General features: G+C 45.9%; 1 protein-coding gene across 1 annotated transcript; it reads left to right on the top strand.

The window, feature by feature from the left end:
• Nucleotides 1-229: 229 nt before the first annotated feature.
• Nucleotides 230-20,631, top strand: igf1 (insulin-like growth factor 1; the record flags this gene model as incomplete). Its single annotated transcript, XM_083906731.1, has 5 exons — nucleotides 230-280; nucleotides 3,237-3,396; nucleotides 16,469-16,722; nucleotides 18,213-18,248; nucleotides 20,506-20,631. The coding sequence occupies 5 exons, from the start codon at nucleotides 230-232 to the stop codon at nucleotides 20,563-20,565; spliced, it is 561 nt and encodes a 186-aa protein (XP_083762857.1). The 3' UTR covers nucleotides 20,566-20,631.
• Between the last annotated feature and the right edge of the window lie 1,016 nt (nucleotides 20,632-21,647).

Raw genomic sequence — 21,647 nt, 5'->3', positions numbered from 1 at the left:
AAAAAAAAGAAGCGAATTGCGTGCGCAATGGAACAAAGTGGGGAACAATATTGAGATGTGACATCGCATCTTCTTCTTCTTCATCGTCATCATCATCATCCCTCTCTCTCCTCTCTCTCCTCTCTCTCACGTTTTTTTTTTTTTTTTTTTTTTTTTTTTTTTTTAATGACTTCAAACAAGTTGATTTTCGCCGGGCTCTGACTTTTACGCGGAGAACACGCGCGTGGGGATGTTGTCTAACGCTCTCTCCTCTCGGTGGCGTTTATGTGATGTCTTCAAGGTAAAAAAAAAAAAAAAATTACTTTAATTTATTACCTCTTTCTTTTCGCAGCAGCATTTGCGCTTAACTGTTTTTTTTTTTTTTTGCAGCTTTTCAATGCGTAAAAATGTGGATTTCTTCTGTTTTACTCACTTGTTTCTGCATGTTTTGCACCAGATTAATCATGCATTCTCTGCATCAGTGAATAATCCCATAATTCAGAATTCGGCTCTGCAGCTTTTCCCTGTAATTAGTGCTGTCATTATTATTATTATTATTATTATTATGAAGTGTTATATGTGAGACGCGCGCACACGTTGGGACGCAGATGGATAATGTCCTGTCTTTATTCTCTTTATTATGTATATTTGGCGCGCGCTGTTTCCTCCGCTGCCTTTGGCGGGAGAACCGTTTTCCATCTCACAAGAAAAAAAAAGAAAAAAAAAATCCCTTGTGCTTCTGGTTTTTTTTGCAATTTTGCAACTCTGCTTTTTCAATTTTCAACTGTTTTGGAGATTTTTTTTTTTTTTTTTTGTGCGTAAAAGCGCGCAGTCATTTTTTTGGCACAGGTGCTTTGAAATACGCAGACTTCGACTCCTCTGCTGTTATTGATATTGACATTTAATTGTGTACACACACACTCACACACATTATCATCACATGATACAGTCAGAAACGCGTGTTTCCAGTGTGGACACACACACACACACACACACACACACACACACACACGCAGCGTCACTGCGCCTCCTGTTCGCCTGGCACAGAGTGGAAGTTTGGATTTAATACACTTTCCTACAAAAGCCTGTAAAGTTACCATCTGTGGCAACAACCACTTTCCCCTTTTTCATTTTTTCTTCCCTCTTTTCTTTATTTTTATTTTTTTTACTGTGCAGCTCAGGAAAAAAAAGTCTTAAAACTCCCAGATTTCAAACTTCCGTGTGAAAAACGTGGTTTTTTTTCACTAATATTTTATATTGCACGAGCTGATGTGATTCCCTGTGTCGGTATTGATATTTTTGATATGTTGCTTTGTCAATGTGCTAAATGTGTTGTAATTCAGCCTCCACACACTAGGTGGCGGCAGGCTTTTGTGCCCCTGCTTGTACTGCGCTCTTCAGACGAAGAGAATGTTCACTGTTTTTGCACAAAAATGTTTTTAAATGGACCATTTTTGATTGAAGAATCCAAATTTATCGCAATGTCAAGCCTGTATCGACATATATATATATATCGTATTTTTTCCTGTAAACGGAGCTAATATCGGTATTATCGGTCCAATACTGATGTGACGGAATGAAAAACACGAGATTTTTTGAAAAATTGCTCAAATTAAACAGAACACTGAGAGAGGGTGAAGACGTACGATATCGGTCTGATATCAGACACCTTAAATATCCTTAAATATCACAAATATGACCATGACTTAACTGACCCTGCCCTTGAGCAAGACGCCAACGTTCACTGCAGAACAGCATATAGTCAGATTAGACTGATCACTAAAGTAAAAGGCAATATCGGTGTGATATCAGACACAAAACATGGTATCAAGCCGTCACTGAATGTCCTTATTACCTCACTGTTTGCACCTTTGAGCAAGGCAGCAAGGTTTGATGCCCGGATGGAGCAGGAAAATGTGATATTTCTGCTTTGAGAAAGTTGAAAAATTTGATATGATTTGTTTGATAAAAGAAAGCTCAAAACTGGGGAAAAATATAGGCAAAATATCGTACTGATTTCACTATTCGTAGTGACTCAAGATTGTGATATCGGTACGGTAGATTCCATTCTGCCCTTGAGCAAAGCACCGGTGCAGAATATATATAAAAAAAAAAAAATAGAAAAATTAAGATGAGATAAAAGACATATATCGGGCTGATATCGGTCACAAAATTTGGTACTGAGCCGTGTTTAAATATTGCCAATACTGACTTACTACTATAATACTGTTTAATGTACCTTGAGCAAGGCACCAGTGCAGAATACAAGAAAAAGTATGATTAGACTTCAAGAGGTAAAAGACAAATATCGGGCTGATATCGGTGTGGTATCGGTCACAAAATTTGGGTACTGAGCCGTGTTTAAATATTGTCATGACTTTACTGCTTAATGTACCCTTGAGCAAGGCACCAGTGCAGAATACAAGAGAAAAAGTAAGATTAGACTTCAAGAGCTAAAGACAAATATCGGGCTGATATCGGTCACAAAATTTGCTACTGAGCCGTTCTTAAATATTGCCAATACTGACTTTACTGTTTAATGTACCCTTGAGCAAGGCACCAGTGCAGAATACAAGAGAAAAAGTAAGATTAGACTTCAAGAGCTAAAGACAAATATCGGGCTGATATCGGTCACAAAATTTGCTACTGAGCCGTTCTTAAATATTGCCAATACTGACTTTACTGTTTAATGTACCCTTGAGCAAGGCACCAGTGCAGAATACAAGAGAAAAAGTAAGATTTAGACTTAAAGAGGTAAAAAACAAATATCAGGCTGATATCGGTCACAAAATTTGCTACTTAGCCGTCCTTAAATATTGCCATGACTTTACTGTTTAATGTACCCTTGAGCAAGGCACCAGTGCAGAATACAACCTAACCCAGGTAAAAAATAAATATCGGGCTGATATCGGTCTCAATATTTGGTACTGAGCCGTCCTTAAATATTGCCAATACTGACTTTACTGTTTAATGTACCCTTGAGCAAGGCACCAGTGCAGAATACAAGAGAAAAGGTAAGATTTAGACTTAAAGAGGTAAAAGACAGATATCGGTATAGTATCGGTCGCAAAAAATTGGTCCATGTATTCCCATGACTTTTACTGTGTGTGTGTGTGTGTGTGCCTTTGAGCAACTTTCTATGTAAAAATGCTTATTAGCCTTAAGTTCATATACGTAAATAGACTTTTTTTTTCTTTTGTGAGTGTGTCACATGACTTCCTCTCTCTCCCTCTCTCTCTCTCTCTCTCTGGGCGCAGAGTGCCATGTGCTGTATCTCCTGTGGCCACACCCTCTCACTACTGCTGTGCGTCCTCAGCCTGACTCCGACGGCGGCGGGGGCGGGGCCGGAGACCCTGTGCGGGGCGGAGCTGGTCGACACGCTGCAGTTTGTGTGCGGCGAGCGAGGCTTTTATTTCAGTAAGTGCACCGTTTTCATTTATTCATAAAGGTCGGGGCCGTCTGCGTCCCAGAGCTCTGCGCCTCCGGCTTTCGCTCATAAATAAGAAAGCAGCCGCTTTGACATCAACTCGACCTCGACTTTCCTCTGCAGTGACGCTCCTCCAGTCCATTCATCCCTCTACATATTCACTGTGTAAAAAACCCTTAAATGCAACACTAGAATAACGATAAGTGACTTTATTATTGGTGGCAAATAAGGTTTTTTTTGGGGGGGTGTTTAAGTGGATTTTGGCCCAGAAAAGACGCAGTGAAGTTGTATTTTTTTCCCCACCAGAGAGAAACCCAAAGAAAACCCCCTCCAGGATTTAAAGTCCGTAAGCGTCGATTTCTCCGCGTTTTAATTTGGCTGGAATCGATCGACGGATCGATCCATTCAAACAAAAACAAACAAAACTTCCATTTTAATCCGTCCTCCCTGTGCAGTTTTTGACATAACGATCCCGTTATTGATGGTTTGGTCGCCGTCCCGAAGTTATGAAGGATTTTTCCACATGTGGCTGTGATGTTTGTCAGCTGCCAGTTTTCACCCCAAAAAAAAAAAGAAAAAGAAAAAGAAAGAAGATATAATGTTTCTCTGCAGCATCTCCTTCTCTCTCTCGCTCTCTTTTTCTTTCACTTTCTCTCTTTTTTCCGCTAATCGATTCCGTCCGGAAACTGTAACTCGTTTGTCGACGGACTGCAAAGGGACGGAGCGTACCACTCGTCCCGGGGTACAGTACATTGCGTTAGAGGCAATAAAGGGCCGTAATGTCACAGTCAGAGCTGCTGGCTTTGACTTTGAAGACGTTCTCTTCTTCTTCTTCTTCTTCTTCTTCTTCTTCTTCTTCTCCAGATCAAATGGTGGAAGAAATCCAGGTGATTTTAACCTCGAGAGGCTGAAAAAACTCACGTTGTTGGTGAAGTCGAGGTCACCCGAGAGTTTTAGTTTTATAAATGAAAAACACCGGTGCATAAGATTTATGTCTCGGGGGGAAAAGTTGTAAAAAAACCCTCAAAGAAAGGTTTAAAGAGGTCAACGTGCCCTTGAGCAAGACGCCAACGGTTAGCTTTTGTAGCTCAGACGGAACTGGCAACCCATGGGTGCACGGCAGCTGAGACTCTACTGACTGCAATGATTGGTAGACGGCGGTTGGTAGGTTGACTTGGACTCTAACACTGAGGACTCAGGATTCGACTTGGACTGGAACTCTGAGGACTCAGGCCTTGACAAGGACTCTAACACTGAGGACTCAGGACTCGACTTGGTCTCTAACAAAGAGGACTCAGGACTCGACTTAGACCCTAACACTGAGGACTAAGGACTCGACTTGGACCCTAACACTGAGGACTCAGGACTCGACTTGGACTCTAACACTGAGGACTCAGGCCTTGACAAGGACTCTAACACTGAGGACTCAGGACTTGACTTGGACTCTAACACTGAGGACTCAGGACTTGACTTGGACTCTAACACTGAGGACTCAGGACTTGACTCTAACACTGAGGACTCAGGACTCGACTTGTACTGGAACTCTGAGGACTCAGGCCTTGACTTGGACCCTAACACTGAGGACTCAGGACTTGACTCTAACACTGAGGACTCAGGACTCGACTTGGACTGGAACTCTGAGGACTCAGGCCTTGACTTGGACCCTAACACTGAGGACTCAGGACTTGACTCTAACACTGAGGACTCAGGACTCGACTTGGACTCTAACACTGAGGACTCAGGACTTGACTCTAACACTGAGGACTCAGGACTCGACTTGTACTGGAACTCTGAGGACTCAGGCCTTGACTTGGACCCTAACACTGAGGACTCAGGACTTGACTCTAACACTGAGGACTCAGGACTTGACTTGGACTCTAACACTGAGGACTCAGGACTTGACTCTAACACTGAGGACTCAGGACTCGACTTGTACTGGAACTCTGAGGACTCAGGCCTTGACTTGGACCCTAACACTGAGGACTCAGGACTTGACTCTAACACTGAGGACTCAGGACTCGACTTGGACTCTAACACTGAGGACTCAGGACTTGACTTGGACTCTAACACTGAGGACTCAGGACTTGACTTTGAACCTAACACTGAGGACTCAGGACTTGACTTGGACTCTAACACTGAGGACTCAGGACTCGACTTGGACTCTAACACTGAGGACTCAGGACTCGACTTGGACTCTAACAAAGAGGACTCAGGACTTGACTTTGACCCAAACACTGAGGACTCAGGACTTGACTTTGACCCTAACACTGAGGACTCACGACTTGACTTGGACTCTAACACTGTGGACTCAGGACTTGACTTTGACCCTAACACAGAGGACTCAGGAACAGACTTAGACTCTTAACACACACTCAGAAAAACCAAGCGTTTCGACCGCATATACTATTAATGAGGTCGGTAAAACGTCTCCGGGAACGTAACAGGACTGTTTTTTGCCGAGTCATCCAGTGTCTGCGCTGCGTCTGGCAGCAGGCTGATGATGCACCTTGCTGCTGCTGCTGCTGCTGCTGCTGCTGCTGCTGCTGCTGCTGCTGCTCCCTTTCCGACCCGCTGCCAAATTCCTCCACCCCTGCTTTTCCAGGACCGGTCCACATCACTCCCTGCGTCAAGCCTTTTTTTTTTTTTTCGTGCGCCGTTTGCCAGAGAGCTGTTGGAGCGCCACCAAGCTGCTGCGAAGCTGCGAGTCTTGTTCGTCCAGATGCTGCTGGCAGCGCCCACATGCTGTGAAGTGGTCGTGACGGCCTGCGCCGGTGCCAGTTTTCTGCCATTTAAGACTCTTTGGTCTCTCGGATTCTCCCGCTTACAGCACTTCTCTGGTACAAATGGCCATGTTCTCTCCGTTTAGGCGGCGGAAGATTATGGGTTACGTGATCGAGTGTTACATTCTCGTGAATTGGATTTTTCTTGGAATCCCGACGGCGTCGATAATCACTTATTTATGCGCTGGCTGTTATTTTAGCTCCAGGTGGTGTCTGTGTGCAACGTTTCTATACAATGAAAGGATGGTCTTTCAAAATAAAAGACTTCTGCTTGAGCAGGGGTGTTCTTAAAGACTTGGGGGTCCAGACAAAAGGGACCTGGGGGGACCTAAAGTTTAACCCTAACCCTTTTGTTCTTGCTTGGAGCGCCTTCCCTATCCATCTATTTTGACCTGGACTTTTGCGCCACCTATTGATTATGCCAGTGAACTAATTCCCAATACTTGCTTGAAACGCACTTAAATATGCATTTTCTTTGGTTAAATGTTTTTGGACACCTTAAAGTAGGGTTCTTCAATCCTGGTCCTGGGGACCCACTGCATTTTTTTAGAAGTTTCCTTGCTCCAACACACCTGATTCAAATATCCAGCTCATCAACAAGGGTTAGGGTTAGCTTAGGGTTAGCCTGATCATTTGAATCAGGTGTGTTGGAGCAAGGAAACTTCTAAAACATGCAGGGCAGTGGGTCCCCAGGACCAGAATTGAAGAACCCCTGCCTTAAAGCATAAGTAAGGCAAGCTACTAGCACCACCATGGGGCCTTTTTAGGTCAAGCGTACGCACACGATTCTCACAAAAGTGTTGTTGTGGCCAGTCTTGGCAATTCAAATCCTGGTTCGTGTTTCAACACCCCCCCCCCCCCCCCCCCATACCCCCCCGGTCCTTTGAGCAATGTTTTATATCGCAGTCTGGAAGTGCGGCTAATAAGTTTACGCTTGTCACAAGGCTGTGAGATGAGGTTTTCCAGAAATTGGGCGATGTGAGAATGTTTTTGCTATCTCCTGATAGCGTTAGAGTTTTTGTTTGTTGGCATGTTCCACCTAGAGGGGCCACACAGTTGGTGTTGATGTAGTGGTTGGCAAAAAAGACCCGGGTTCGAGGCCCGGGGTCCCTGGAGGTAAATTGGACCCCCTAAATCCCAGTGATGGACTGTCCAGGCTGTGACCTGTGTGCAACGTTTCTATACAATGAAAGGATGGTCTTTCAAAATAAAAGAATTCTGCTTGAGCAGGGGTGTTCTTAAAGACTTTGGGGTTCCGACAAAAGGGACCTGGGGGGGGGGGGACCTACAACATCCCTTCAGATGTCCAGGGTGTGACCCTGCCTACCGCCCCGTGTCAGCTGTGATTGGCACCCCGCGATCAACGTGGTAGAAGATGGATGGATGGCTACAGAAGTACAACACTACTGTCTGCCAGTTGGTCCTGATGCAAGAAAGAAAACGCTTCTTAAACAGAAACAGACCCTCTTGTGGTAGGGCGAATGTATTTGTCTTTCCTGCACTGCTCCCCCACCACCACCCCCCCCCCCCCCCCTCCAAAACTGAGCAGTCACTGAACTGCACAGCGTCCATCTATCAATGCCAGTTTTTCCTGAGGTGAATTTCACGAGCACTCCATCGTTCTTGTGAAGAGACGATGAGGTTTGAACAGCGGGGTGCTGTACCTTGGAAAATATGCTGTTCCCCCCCCCTTTGGTCTCCTCGCTCATATTTTCACTGTCATGACTTTTTTTCTTCTCCTCCCCGTCAGCAGCCACATCTACATCTACATCTACCAGTGGCTGTTTGCGTGAAGTATCTGCAGAATCCATTTGGATTGCGTCGCGTATAGATAGGACACCAGTGTTGGGGCAGTGTTCGCTGCTCCTTTCCCTGAACTCCTCTCCCCCGGTCTGGTCATGTTGAATTTGGCAGCCGTCGAATTGATAATGCGTCCAGAGACGATGTTTGCAACAGAGCTTTGGGGCTTTTCCGTGCCGAGAAAGAGAGCGAGCGCTGTTGCCAATCCACCTTACGCATGCCACCAGTAAAGTAGCACACTTGTATTTAAAGATTTCCTACCCTGACAGAAATGCTAAATACCATTTGAAGGAAAATTCTTTTTTTTTTTTTTTAAAGCAGTGAAACAGAAACAGAAAAGAAAAAAAAATCCACAACCGTAGTCAGTTTTTCCAATTATTAGCCTGACCTAGAAATCCTCTGGTGTCTTTGTAGTGCTTTAGCAGGCAGGACCATGGGGCGATTTGACTGGGACAGTTCATTCCATGAATCGGATCTGTTATGGGAGGTTTTTCTGGCCGAGGTGTAAAGCGCTAAGTAGCTGCGTGTCTTAAAGTCACTTTCAGTTCACCGGGAAGCGTTTCTCCGTTATTCTAAAGTGAGCGTGAAATATATAATCACACTGTTGATGATTGATGCCCAAACTCTCATGGATTAAAACAGGGGGTGGGGGGGGGGGGGTGGAACAACCCGTTGGTTTTGGCCAAGACTGAAGAGTGAGAACGTCTCGTTCTTACAATGAAAGGGGAGGGGGGGGGGGTTCTGGGCTATTGTTATTATAGCGGTTTTGGCTAAAGCCCAATTTATACTCCTGCGTAAAGTGCTCTGCGTAGCTACGCAGAGTCCTCTGCGTCGACGCAGAACCTGTCGAAGAGCCTCTGCGTCGTCTCCGGGTGCACGGAATATTTTTTAAGTGTCCGTCACTCCGTCAAGGGACAACGGAGACGGCAAGAGCTGCGATTGGTCCTCAGGACAGGCCGAGCTAAGCTGCTCTGTGCCGGCTCTCAGTGCGCTCCGGGCGTCCTGACAGAGGCGGAGCTGATCCCCGCCGATAACGCCGCTGCCGAACTATAAATACGTCATATCTTAACACACACAGCACATGTTTAGACCCTAAATGGCCAATTTCTCGCCTCAAATTATCTTAAAACTGCGTTCCGTGACACAGAAAAGTGAGAAACGGCCACTGTTTCAACAACAACAGTCTTTCTCTCTCTTTCTTTCTCGGACGCCATTGCTCACTGTAGCCAGAAGCACAACAACCTTGCGCAGCGACCCCTACTGATCGGGCGGGAAATTGCAGCGAGTGTCCGTCACCACGACGCAGAAGTATAAATGCTCGAGGCGTCTCCGTGGTGACGCAGACGGATAACGCATACGCAGTCGGAGAAGTATAATGTGGCCTTAACTCCAACACCAGTTGTTGGTGATAAGATCAGGGAAGGGAAATAGCTTTTAGTCCTCGGCGTTCCTCCCTGTCGATTTCATTCAAAGCTGGGGATTATGTGGATTACAGGATGATCGGGCCCCATCTTCCACCACCTCCTCCTCCTCCTCCTCCTCCTCCTCCTCCTCCCTTTACTCTGGACCTGAACACAGTGAGATCTGAAGAAAGACCCCCTGTGTCCTCACCCGTCGCTGCAAACATGGTGTCGTTTCCCCCCCCCCCCCCCCCATCAAACCCATGCCCGTCGACAACAAAGATGTGTCTCATGAAGTGGGACCGCCGTCCTGAAGTTGAGACACCTTCAGGCATTCCGAGGACACGAGCGGCACGCAAAAACACCACTTTACTACTCGTCCAATTACATAATGTCGCACGGCGGACGTATCTCGTTGCATTAAAGCGAAGAGATCACCTTAGATTTATAGTCGTGATCCTGGAACTTTTCTTGTCTTGTGTGTTTAATTGGAGCTGTAAAGAATGTCATGAACCACTTGCTCACACTTTATTGCCATCGTTTCCGCCAAAACAGATGTTCGAGTCAGGTCTGTCTTGCACATGCTTGACAACAAAACCTGATCGGGCAGAGTCCAACGAGTGGTATTGCCCGATTAGCCACTGAAGAACCTTCAGGGTCTCCCTACATCTGCCAAAAGTATGGATCCATACGTCCTTAGTAGAGTGATCAACAGTGTGCCTTACTTTTTTAACAAAAATGGGACAAAAATGACCCTTTTTATAATATTTAATTCAGTGATTTCTAAAAACAAAGTGCCTTGCCAAACATATATCCCTAACAACTGCATATTTTAATCTATATTGACATGAACCATGCTTTTTTATTCTCGGTGGACTACATTTGGATGAGGTTTTAATGTCGCAACACATTAACGTAAAGGAACACTTCGCCCGTGCCATAAACTCTTTGTGGTACGGGTGATAAAGTGGTAGGTTCCAGTGTTTTAGCAGCTCTCGTATTCCCTGCCCAGCAGTAAACCGCCTGACACTTTGCAGGAAGAGCAGCTCCCCGGCTCCAAGAATCCACTGGCTTTTATTGACCGTGACCAAGCTGTAAAACTCAGATGCTATCTGTACGTCTCTGGAATGGGGGAATGTAGCCATCGCTCTCCCGTGCCATTCCTCAGAGGTGTCGTGGGTTCTGAGGAAACGGACCCGAGAGCAGGACTCGGGAGACGAATTTAAAAGTAAAGAGTCTTTGCGTAGAAAAAAAAAACAACTTGGCAGGCAAACAAAATACAAAGGTTCAGCCGAGGCAATATCCCGACCCCCCCTCAAAAGAACCTCTCGCAAGGTCCAAAACATGATCAGAATGAAAAAATGCAAGCAAAGAACAAAGTGCTGGAAAGCTACAGCACATGGCACAAAGACAATCTGGCAAAGAGCAAGTGGAAATGGCCAAATATGAGCTAATGGCTGCACAGGTTAGCGGGGACGAACAGCAGGTCAGGTGAGTCCACTGTGACAAGTAGACGCGGTGATTCTACAGGGTCAACAACCAAAACCAAAACTTGGCACCTCGACAGAACTCCCCCCCCCCCCCCTTATGGGACCATCTTTGGGTGGCATCTTCTGGGACCTTCTTAGCCATAAAGAAAGGTCCAAAGAACCATGTAGCATCTAATCAATGTCTGTTTTTGAAAGAGTGGGGGGTTGATTATACCGGTAGCACTGAAGGTGGAGGAGCCAGTGTCCTGGAGAAGGGTGATGGGACCAAGGAGGATGGATTATGAGAGGTGTCTGGCACCGGACGATTACAGGACCTTCCATCTCTGTGATCGTCTCTTGTTTGGCTGACGATAACCTCCATCTAATAAGCTAGCTTCAAGCTTCTAGAAGGTCCTTGGGTGCTTTGGGTTGACGAGACAACTGAGAAACCAAAGAGTTGCAGTAACGCCTTGATTCAAAGAGTGGTCTTCAAGAAGGTATTTTTTTGTGGATGAAGGGTCAGGAGGAGTCCAAACTCGGCCTTTACCACCTTAACAAAGTGGTATTGTCCGGTTAGCCACTAAGGAACCTTCAGGGTTTCCCTACATCTGCCAAAAGAATGGATCCATACGTCCCCTAATAAAGTGATCAACAGTGTGCCCGGGGGAAGGGTCAGGAGGACATATTAGGAAGACGCACTTCCTGATGCACCTCTTCAGTTCTGGTCAGCCCTTCCTGTTATTGGCAGAACTTCCTCACTTGATGTTAGCATCATTCTTTTAGCTAGAGACGGGTCCTTCCATTTGCACGGGCTATGGAGTTTTTGGGGGGGTGCTTAAAAAGAAGATTTCTCTATTTGAACTCTGTGACTGTACAAAAGAGGACAGGTGCACGCGTCACAGCCTTCTCGGTAGTTCTCGAGCAGCTAGAACAACCTTGTTCTTGGTAAAAGACCGGGGACAATGAATCTTCTCCGGTGTTTGTCCCGAATTCAACGGGGCAGTCGTCCACCTTCCGTTCTCTGCGTTATGTCTTCAGCTAACTCTTCGCTGTTGAATCTGCTGACTGATTAACATCGCGTATAAATCACCAACGTCAGCCACTTGAGACACGGTTCTGAAAATAGCCGGCTCGTCCTCGCGGCGCATGCAATTCATTTCGAACGCGAGAACGAGCGAGCGTTTACGGAAAAGAGCGAATGCGCCAGAACGCATCAAAATGTCCACGAAATATGTTCAGACTACTCCGCGCGCCACATGGTTGTGTTCAAATAGACAACAACACGCTCCGCAGTCCAGGGCGGGACGGCTTCCCAGCGTCCATAAAAGACTTCAGCGAAGCAGCTGTGCACTAAAGCAGGTCGTCCCTAAAGCATCAATCTCACCTTTTTGTCACCCCGACAAAGTATGCAAAGGTTTTCTGGGCTCATCGCTGCCCCCGTGAGGCTAGAGAACAGAAAGCAGTTGCCTCTATAGGAGAGCTTTAGGAGGTTTGGCCACATGGACGTCGTCCTCCAAAGCTACAACCTCTTCTAGAATGTTCCCTGTGTGCTCTAATTGTGCAGAATTTTTATCAGGGCAGTGAATCCATTGTTCCAAACTCTACATTTCTCATTTAAGAGTTTCAAGAAGAAAGGCAATGAGTTAGCGTATGTTGAGCTCAAATTAACATTTAGCAGGGCTAAATATTATTATTATTATAATTTAAACTTCCACAAATGTCCCAAGTTGGTGTACATAACAGAAAAATACTAGTGTTTAGCTTCTAACTGGACATGCTAGCCATGTAGACATGCTAACATGCCAATAAATTGAGGGTAGATCCATAATTCCAAACTGCCCATATAATTTTTTATGTTTTTAAAAAAAAAGGTAGTTTGTCAACTTGTGGTTAGTTAAAATAAATAAATAACAAATTTAGCTCAGGTTACCAAAGTCTGACTTTCTAAAATCATCAGACATCAAGCTAGCTTACACTTAACTGATTAAAAACAGACATGCTAACAAACATGGCTGACTGAATATAGACAGTCACTTATGCTAGCTAGATGCGCTAGCATGCCTTAGAGCAAATGAACAATTAATTAATTCCTTCCACTTTTGTTGCTGGTATTTTTTTTTTGGGGGGGGGGGGGGGGGGGCAGAGAATATCTTTCTGTTTTTATATCACTATAATATATAATTATATATATATATATCAATATTCATTTGTTCAGCTAACTAGTCGAGTTTAAGGAGATTAAACATGTTTGAGTCATCTATGAAACGTTAAATGAAGCATTTAAAACCTTTTCCAAAAGCCTTTCAGGCCCGATTATTATCGTCGTTAGTAGTATTATTATTTATTTTATTTTATTCTATTTTTTCGTGTGCCCAAGCTGATATTTCCTCTACTTTCCCAGATGTTTGTGCAGCAGCGTCGCGGGGCTATTTTCACTCAGAATAATAGCGGACGTTAATATGCGAGGTTTTATTTTATTTGCTCAGGTATTGGAAAACTGACGCCGGGCTGAAGCTCGGGCTACAACGTCCTGACCTCAGGTGTAAATATGTAAACACCCTCTAACACATCTACGTTAACCGGGGCGTCTCTGGTCCTTGAATAATGCAGGTGCACTGTGTATTTTTAGCATTTCCAGCCTCTCTATTGTCTCGTTCACAGCTCCACAGCGGCATCACGGGGGGGTTTTACAGACGACGACGACGACGATGCTTCTGTTTCTTGAATTAAAAAAAGCCGCGCTCTGTCCCAATACAGCGTTGTCAGGACAAGGCAGTGCCGGGAGCAGAAGTTAATGCACTTTGTCAGCATTGGCAGGCGTCTGAGCCAAGAGCTATTAACTCTGAGAGGGGAAGGCATTTCCTCCTTGTAAATGCCATTTTAAATTATTATTATTTCATTCGGTTACAGGGAAAAGCCCATCAGGGCTCGTTACGCGAGGTGAACGCGTTCCTTGAAGCGACCGAACAAAAAAAAAAGAAAAAAGGGGTCGTTCGAAAAGGGAAAGCGACCGTTGTCGTCATGGTGACGCCACCTTAACGAGGTCCAGTGCCTGTTTTAACGACCCCCCCCCCCCCAACGGACACTTTATTAGCTACGTCTGCTTCATTCTGTTGCTTGTTATTTATCATTTATGAACATGTCTGGTCATGGGACTGTATCTATGGTCCCCGGGTCCTATGTACCCCGGGTCCTATGGTCCCCGGGTCCTATGGTCCCCGGGTCCTATGTTTCCCGGGTCCTATGTTCCCCGGGTCCTATGTTTCCCGTGTCCTATGGTCCCCGGGTCCTATGGTCCCCGGGTCCTATGTACCCCGGGTCCTATGTTCCCCGTGTCCTATGGTCCCCGGGTGCTATGTTCCCCGGGTCCTATGTTCCCCGTGTCCTATGTTCCCCGTGTCCTTTGGTCACCGGGTCCCCGGGTCCTATGTTCCCTGGGTCCTATGTTCCCCGGGTCCTATGTTCCCCGGGTCCTATGTTCCCCATGTCCTATGGTCCCCGGGTCCTATGTTCCCCGGGTCCTATGTTCCCCGTGTGCTATGGTCCCCGAGTCCTATGTTCCCCGAGTCCTATGTTCCCCGGGTCCTATGTTCCCTGCTTTGTATGTGACCGGGGAACATGGGACCCTTTCTCTGAAAAAGGGTTCTATTACCCTTACCCTTACCCTAACCCTAACCCTAACCTTTTACCCTGGAGCTCCACACCCAGGCTTCCACAAAGTGGGGAACATAGGACCTTTTGGGAGAAAACGGGGAACATCGGACCCTTTTTTTTAAAAAAAGGTCCAATGCTGGGTGGGGATGGGGGAACATAGGTACGACCCCTCTGGTCATTATTCTCTGACCTCTGACAACCAGGACCGTATCTATGTTCCCCGGGTCCTATGTTCCCCGCTTTGTATGTGACCGGGGAACATAGCACCCTTTCTCTAAAAAAGGGTGCTATGTTCCCCGCTGTTCACCCAAAAGGACCCGGGGAACATGGGACCTTACCCTTACCCTAACCCTTAACCCTGGAGCTCCACACCCAGGCTTCTACAAAGTGGGGAACATAGGACCTTTTTTGGGGAAAACGGGGAACATAGGACCCGGTGGAACATTGGTACGACCCCTCTGGTCATTATTCTCTGACCTCTGACAACCACGCCATTTTTGACCACGTCTGCAAGTTGCTGCCCTGCGATTGGCCGATTTGTGTCAACAAGCAGTTTGAACAGGTGTCCCCTATAAAGTGGCCAGTGTGCGTGTCGATTACAACAATGAAATTTCCATTGCTCCCCTGTTTTACATTCACATTTACATGATGTGTATTCCTTGGCGCCGCGCGCGTTATCCCACCTCGGCCTTCAGGGAACTCTGGCTTCTGCCCAAATGAAAATGTGAATGAACAGTGGGGCGCAGCCAGCGGAGGCGTGGCCTCGATGACTGCCTCGCTGTTTTCGCAGGTTGATCAGGCTCATGGGGGGGGGGGGGGGGGGGGGAGGGGTGGTCTTGTGGTTTTGGCTTTGCTGGACCAACCTGTATAAATGACACCTGGGGCCGAAATGGCGCAGCCCGACATTCCCAGTGTTTGGGTGACTGTGACCGCCTCTTTTAAAGGGGAAGCAGCTGCCAGGAAGGCTCCACAGTGTGCAACGTGATACGCTATAAATCGTGCACGGAAGAAATCGATGTCATTGGGGCCGTTCATATATCAGCGGAACCGGAGCCGTGTCCTTGCCATTATCGCTGCTTTATTACAAGTATTTTTGGCCTCTGGCCACGAGGACCTGAGTTGACTTTTTTGCGAAACTAGCACAACATTACGCTCTGTTCCGTCCTCGGGGTTCATATGCAGTTTACAGTGAAGTTCACGGAGAAGTAAGCTCAACGTTGTTAGCTAGCAAAGAGTTAGCAAACCTCTTTGGCCGATAAATGTAAACAAACAGCATGAAATGTGTTTGTATATCAGAGCGATACTACAGGCGGTAAATCCATTGATCCAAACGTTACATTTAACATTTAAGAGATTCAAGAGGAAAGGCAATGAGTTAGCTTATGTTAAGCTCAAATTAACATATTTAGCCCTGCTAAATATGAATTTAAACTTCCACAAATGTCCAAAGTTGGTGTACATAACAGAAAAATACTAGTGTTTAGCTTCTAACCGGACATGCTAGCCATGTAGACATGCTAACATGCCAATAAATTGAGGGTAAATCCATAATTCCAAACTGCCCATTTAATCTTTAATGTTTTAAAAAAAGGTAGTTTGTCAACTTGTGGTTAGTTAAAATAAATAAATAAATTTAGCTCAGGTTACCAAAGTCTGACTTTCTAAAATGTGCTACATCAGCCAGGACAGCTAGCTTACACTTAACTGATTAAAAACGTGCTAACAAACATGGTTTACTGAATATAACCAGTCACTTATGCTAGCTAGGTGTGCAAACATGCTTTGGAGCAAATGGACCATTCCTTCCACTTTTGTTCTGGTGTTTTTGTGGGGAAAACGGCAAATATCTTTTCGTGTTTATATCACAATATTCATTTGCTAAGCTAACTGTCCAAAATCAAGGCATCTACAAACATCTTCCGTCCCCTAACCCTCGTCTCGCTGTTCTCCTCTAACCAGGTAAACCAGGCTATGGCTACAATACACGGCGGCCGAGCGGCATCGTGGACGAGTGCTGCTTCCAGAGCTGTGAGCTGCGGCGCCTGGAGATGTACTGCGCGCCCGCCAAGACGAGCAAGGCGGCTCGCTCGGTGCGCGCCCAGCGCCACACGGACGTGCCGAGGGCGCCGAAGGTCAGCGCCGCGGGGCACAAGGCGGACAAGGGCGGCGAGCGTAGGACGGCGCAGCAGCAAGACAAGTCGAAAAACAAGAAGGTGAGCGCAGATACGCTCTTTAAAAAAAAAAAAAAAAAGAGGTTTACTTTTCAGGAAATGTGAAGAAAATCCCCCAGAATAGGACTGAGGTTTTAGCTTGAGTTAAATTTAAATATTGATACCGCTCGCACCACTTTCATAACGTCTTATAAAGGCCGTTCTAAATGATTAAACACAGGTTACATCACAATATCCTCTGTGATGAACAACTTACATCATCCAATTTATTTGAATTCTTTAAGTTTCTACTTTTCACTTGGTTTATTGTCCCAAATGCTAATTTCAGGGGTTCCTCAGCAGAACATGATTTCTCCGCTCGGCACATTAGTGGACACCAGTGTATTTGCATGAAAAATATACATTTTGCAGACTGCAAATCATGTTTATGTTTTGAAATCATGTTTTGGCATGTGGCGCCACCTACCGCCGTCTACCAATCGTTGCAGTTAGTAGAGTCTCAGCTGCCCCAGCAACCACGGGTTGCCAGTTACGTCGGAAAACGAAACCTAAACATTTTTTTGAATTTGAATGTAGTAACCATTTTTGGCCACAAGCTCAAACAGTTCAGCACAATGGAAATGCTAACGGCTCAACTTGCTGAACCCAATCGTCACCTTTGTGGTGTTTTTTCGCTAACTATTTGGACTCGTCTCATCGTCTCATTCGTCTGTCTGGCTGCCCAACAGTTTGCTTGCCAGGCTTCAAACTTGGCAGGTGACTTACTAGAGACACCAGTGTGACCATTTCCGACTTTGGACTCATTTGAAGAAGAAATGCCAGAGATATACCGCTAATCGCACCTCTTCTATCCCCCTACCATACAGCTAAAGCTAACGAAAACAACACCAACTTGAAATAAATCCAATAAAATCTACGAAAGTTTGTTTAGTCCTTTTGTTGACCTTAACCTCGTACCCCAAATAAGCTAGCTACCTTCTGAGACATCCACACGACAACCTTTTTTGATTTTGAAACTCCAGAAATGCTAACCGGTCACCATTGTGGTGTTTTCCCGCCAATTATTTGGACTGTGGCAGTTCTCCATCGTCTCAATCGTCTGTCTGGCTGCCCAACAGTTTGCTTGCCAGGCTTCAAACTTGGCAGGTGACTTACTACCGACACAAGTGTGTCCACTTCCGAATTTCGACGAGTTTGAATAAAAAATGCCAGAGATATACCGCTAATCGCGCCTCTTCTGCCCCCCCCCCCCCCCCAGCATACAGCTAAAGCTAACGAAACAAACACCGACGTTTTATCTTGGGAGGGAACTTTTTGACAGACCAGTGCCAACTATTTCCAGTCTTTGGGGCTAAGACAGACTCACAGCCGATGGCTGCATGAAATATTCAGTGTACAGACGCGAGAGTGGTATCACTGTCTCATTTAGAGCACTTTTCAGATTGTCAAAGTTTTTTCCTTTTAAGTGGTCAGAAGATGAAAGTTTTTTCACTGTGGAGCCGACTCAAAAACGCCTTGTTCTCCTTCCACAGAGACCTTTACCCGGACAGAGTCACTCATCCTTTAAGGTATGCTTTCAAAACACCGACGTCCACCTCACCATATTGACATTTTATTTACCATCTCCACTTTTTTGACGTTTATTTCAAAAAATTCTTTAAACTTTAAATGCACCCCCCCCCCCCCCCCCCCCAGTTCAGAATCTGCAAGAGTGTGATCCTTTTAAGATTTGACTGTGCACTTTTTTTTTTTTTCTTCCCGTCTCTCAAAAAAGAAACCATTAGCAAGAGAGAGGGAACTAAGTGGTTTTTGTGGTAGACCCAGTGGCACTCGGGGCTCCCCAGGCAGCACTGTACATTATGTTCTGAAGTTCTGGCGTCTCACCATCGCAGACCGACGCAGTCGGGCCGCTGAGGTGAAGCTCGCGCGCTGTCACGCCTGCTGCATCGCTGTGTGCAGCCGCCGCCGCCTTGCGCGTCATTCGTCTAATTGATCTCATTTGTGGCTTGTGGCGCACGCACTGCTGTATTAATCTTATCGTTCGGTCAGTTGAACAAACATGTGAATTTGCGCGTCTCGCTCTTCTGAAACGTTGAGCAGCCCATGCTTCTTCTTCTTCTTCTTCTAATAATGATAATAATTACCGAAATCGTAAATCAACTTTTTTTTTTGTATATTTTCTTCCACCACCAGGAGGCGCTGCTTTCAAACGTGATCGTTTTTGCATAGGTGTCTTCAGCAACTACCCATCATCAATCATGGTTCAAGTTTGGCTCCGACTTGACCTTCCATCGCAAAGTTATAAGCGTTTCGTTGCGTGTTGGGAAAATTCGGAATTTTTTTGCCAACTTTGTCGCCCCCTATCTCGTGCGCCACGCAATATTTCAAAAAAACCTTCCAGATTTTTTCGTACCGCAACTGGTCCACAGCGACCTCGCCAAGTTTGAAGGTGATTGCTCAAAAACTGTAGGATTTGTAATACACGACAAGCTCCTTTTTGATTTTGAAAACTCCACAAATGCTAACAGGTCACCTTTGTGGTGTTTTCCCGCCAATTATTTGGACTGTGTCTCACTGCCGCTAACAGTTAGCTTGACAGGCTTGTGTGTGACAGTGTGTCCGACTTCGGACTTGTTTGAATAAGAAACACCAGAGATATACCGCTAAACGTGCCACTTCTGCCCACTAACATACAGCTAAAGCTAACGAAACAACACCAACGTTGGGTTTGAGACTATATCTTGGTAGGGAACTTTTTGATAAACCAGTGCCAACTATTCGCAGTCCAACTTTGGACTTGTTTGAATAAGAATTGCAAGAAATATACCGCTAAACGAGCCACTTCTGCCCCCCCTAGCAGACTACGCTTTGATTTTGAAACTCATCAAATCTTCTCCAGAGATGCTAACGGGTCACAGTTGTGGTGTTTTTCCCGCTAATTATTTGGACCGTGGCAGCTCTCCATCGTCTGATTCGTCTGTCTCACTTCCGCTAACGGTTAGCTTGACGGGCTTCAAACTTGGCAGGCGACTTACTGCGGACGCCAGTGTGTCCGACTTCCGACTTTGGACTTGTTTGAATAAGAATTGCAAGAGATGTACCGAGATATGACAAGTAGAGCTGTGCAAAAGGTTAGCCGTGTGACGTCGTGTTTACGTGCCGTGACACTGGAGTCAGGGCACCTTTACCAGTTAGCTCCGTTAGCTGCATTAGCTCCTTTTAGCGCCGTTAGCGCGCCTAGCAGTTGAACTGCAGCGGTCCGTTTATTAAAGGAAAAGAGTAGCGCTACAAATAACCAGCGTACCTGTGTATTACGTATGTGCGCCTCCTGTTTTTAAAGTTTAGCGTTACTTTAGAGACTCGTTTTAACGATCGGGAGTCACGTAAACGTGACGTCACGCGCGTCTTTTTCCCGGTCAGTCGTCATGGAAACGTGCTGCGCGTTAACGTTTGACAGCAGTTACTTCTTAACCCCTACTATATACAAAAAAAGCCAACGAAACAGTTAGCTAGCTAGCTAGCAGATTAAGCTCTTCTCTAGATATGCCTGTCCACATTTAAAGCCCAGAAAATGAAAGTATTGCTGGCTCCATTTTAGTAGCCAGGACTAACAGGAATGGAGACCTTTGAATTAGCTACCCTTCATTTGCTTCCTGGTTGGTTCGTACCAATCGCAAGTCAACAATCGGCCATGAACAACCCTTTGAACCCTTCGTTTCTTCTCGGTAGTACTTGCTGAAATGATGCTCGGATGTGGTGGTTTAGAAACAGATAACCTTCCGATTGGAAGCTTGAAACTTAGCATGTGTTTCTTTCTCGTTGCAGGACGCGCATCAGAAGAACTCAAGTCGAGGCAACGCGGGGGGCAGGAATTACAGGATGTAGGCGCGGCGTGGACGGACAAACGCCCAGTGACTTGGGACGAGAGAAGGGAGTGGCCTTACCTGGTGCCCCCTGTGGAATGGTTCACTGTAAAACAAAACAAAGAAGATGCTAGCAGCGGTCGGAAAAGGCTCAAAACCTGAGTACTGTTTAAGGGTTTCGACGAGGGGGGATCTTGTGATTATTATATACACTGCACCATTCCATATAGGGAGGAATCCTTTGTTAATGCAACGTAACAGACGTAGTTTAGCTGCTGAGACACGAACAAGAGCTTATTATACCTCTGTGTGTGTGTGTGTGTGTGTGTGTGTGTGAGAGCCGCGGCGTCCCTTAGCTCCAGGAAAGGTGGGGGAAAAAAACCGGATTTGGGCTTCAGCCATTCAGAGAGCGGCAAAAACCAGGCGGCTCCTGATGTGACTCTAAAATGTTGTTCTAGATATTTTACCTCGAGGCCAAGTCAAATCTCTCCGTGTCGGGAGGCGGCGTTCTTATGTCGAAAAAAACGGAGTCACTCGTCGAATTTAAGTCCAATCCAAACCCTTCCTAAGCCTCAGGAAGTGTCGGGAACCCGAGGACTAAGTCCACAATCCAAATACTTCTATCAAAACAAATCAAGTACTATTAGGGGGGATTTTGAGGAAGGTGGGATTTACTGAAAGTACTGGAAGTATACGATTTCACCAAATTGGGAGACAAATTAACCAGAAGCATATTGACTTTTAAGGGGTTTTCTCGGTCAGCCGGTGTACGGCGCTTGTTCGGATGTCAGGAAACGGGGGTTACAGGATTCAAAGTGCATTTGGCGTTTGTGAGCGGACGAGCTTGCGATCCCCCCCACCGGGGGCCGAATCTCGATTTCTGTCAAGAGTCCAATCTTCAGACGACGGACAGTTCAGTCTTTGGCTCCGTCCCAACACCTCCCCCTTAAAATTTACCCTTGGTTTTGAGTGCCCTCAAGCATAAATTCCCCTCGTTGAGGGAAGTGGTATTGGGACACCACGACATGCAAATTAGCGCAACGAACGTGCTAACCCTACGTCGCGTGTCGACAATTCTACCGGTAGAGCGTGCTACTATTAGCT

This window comes from Microchirus variegatus, assembly GCF_963457635.1.
Source record: "Microchirus variegatus genome assembly, chromosome: 20".
Lineage (NCBI taxonomy): Eukaryota > Metazoa > Chordata > Actinopteri > Pleuronectiformes > Soleidae > Microchirus > Microchirus variegatus.
This window is presented reverse-complemented; position numbering and strand designations above follow the sequence as displayed.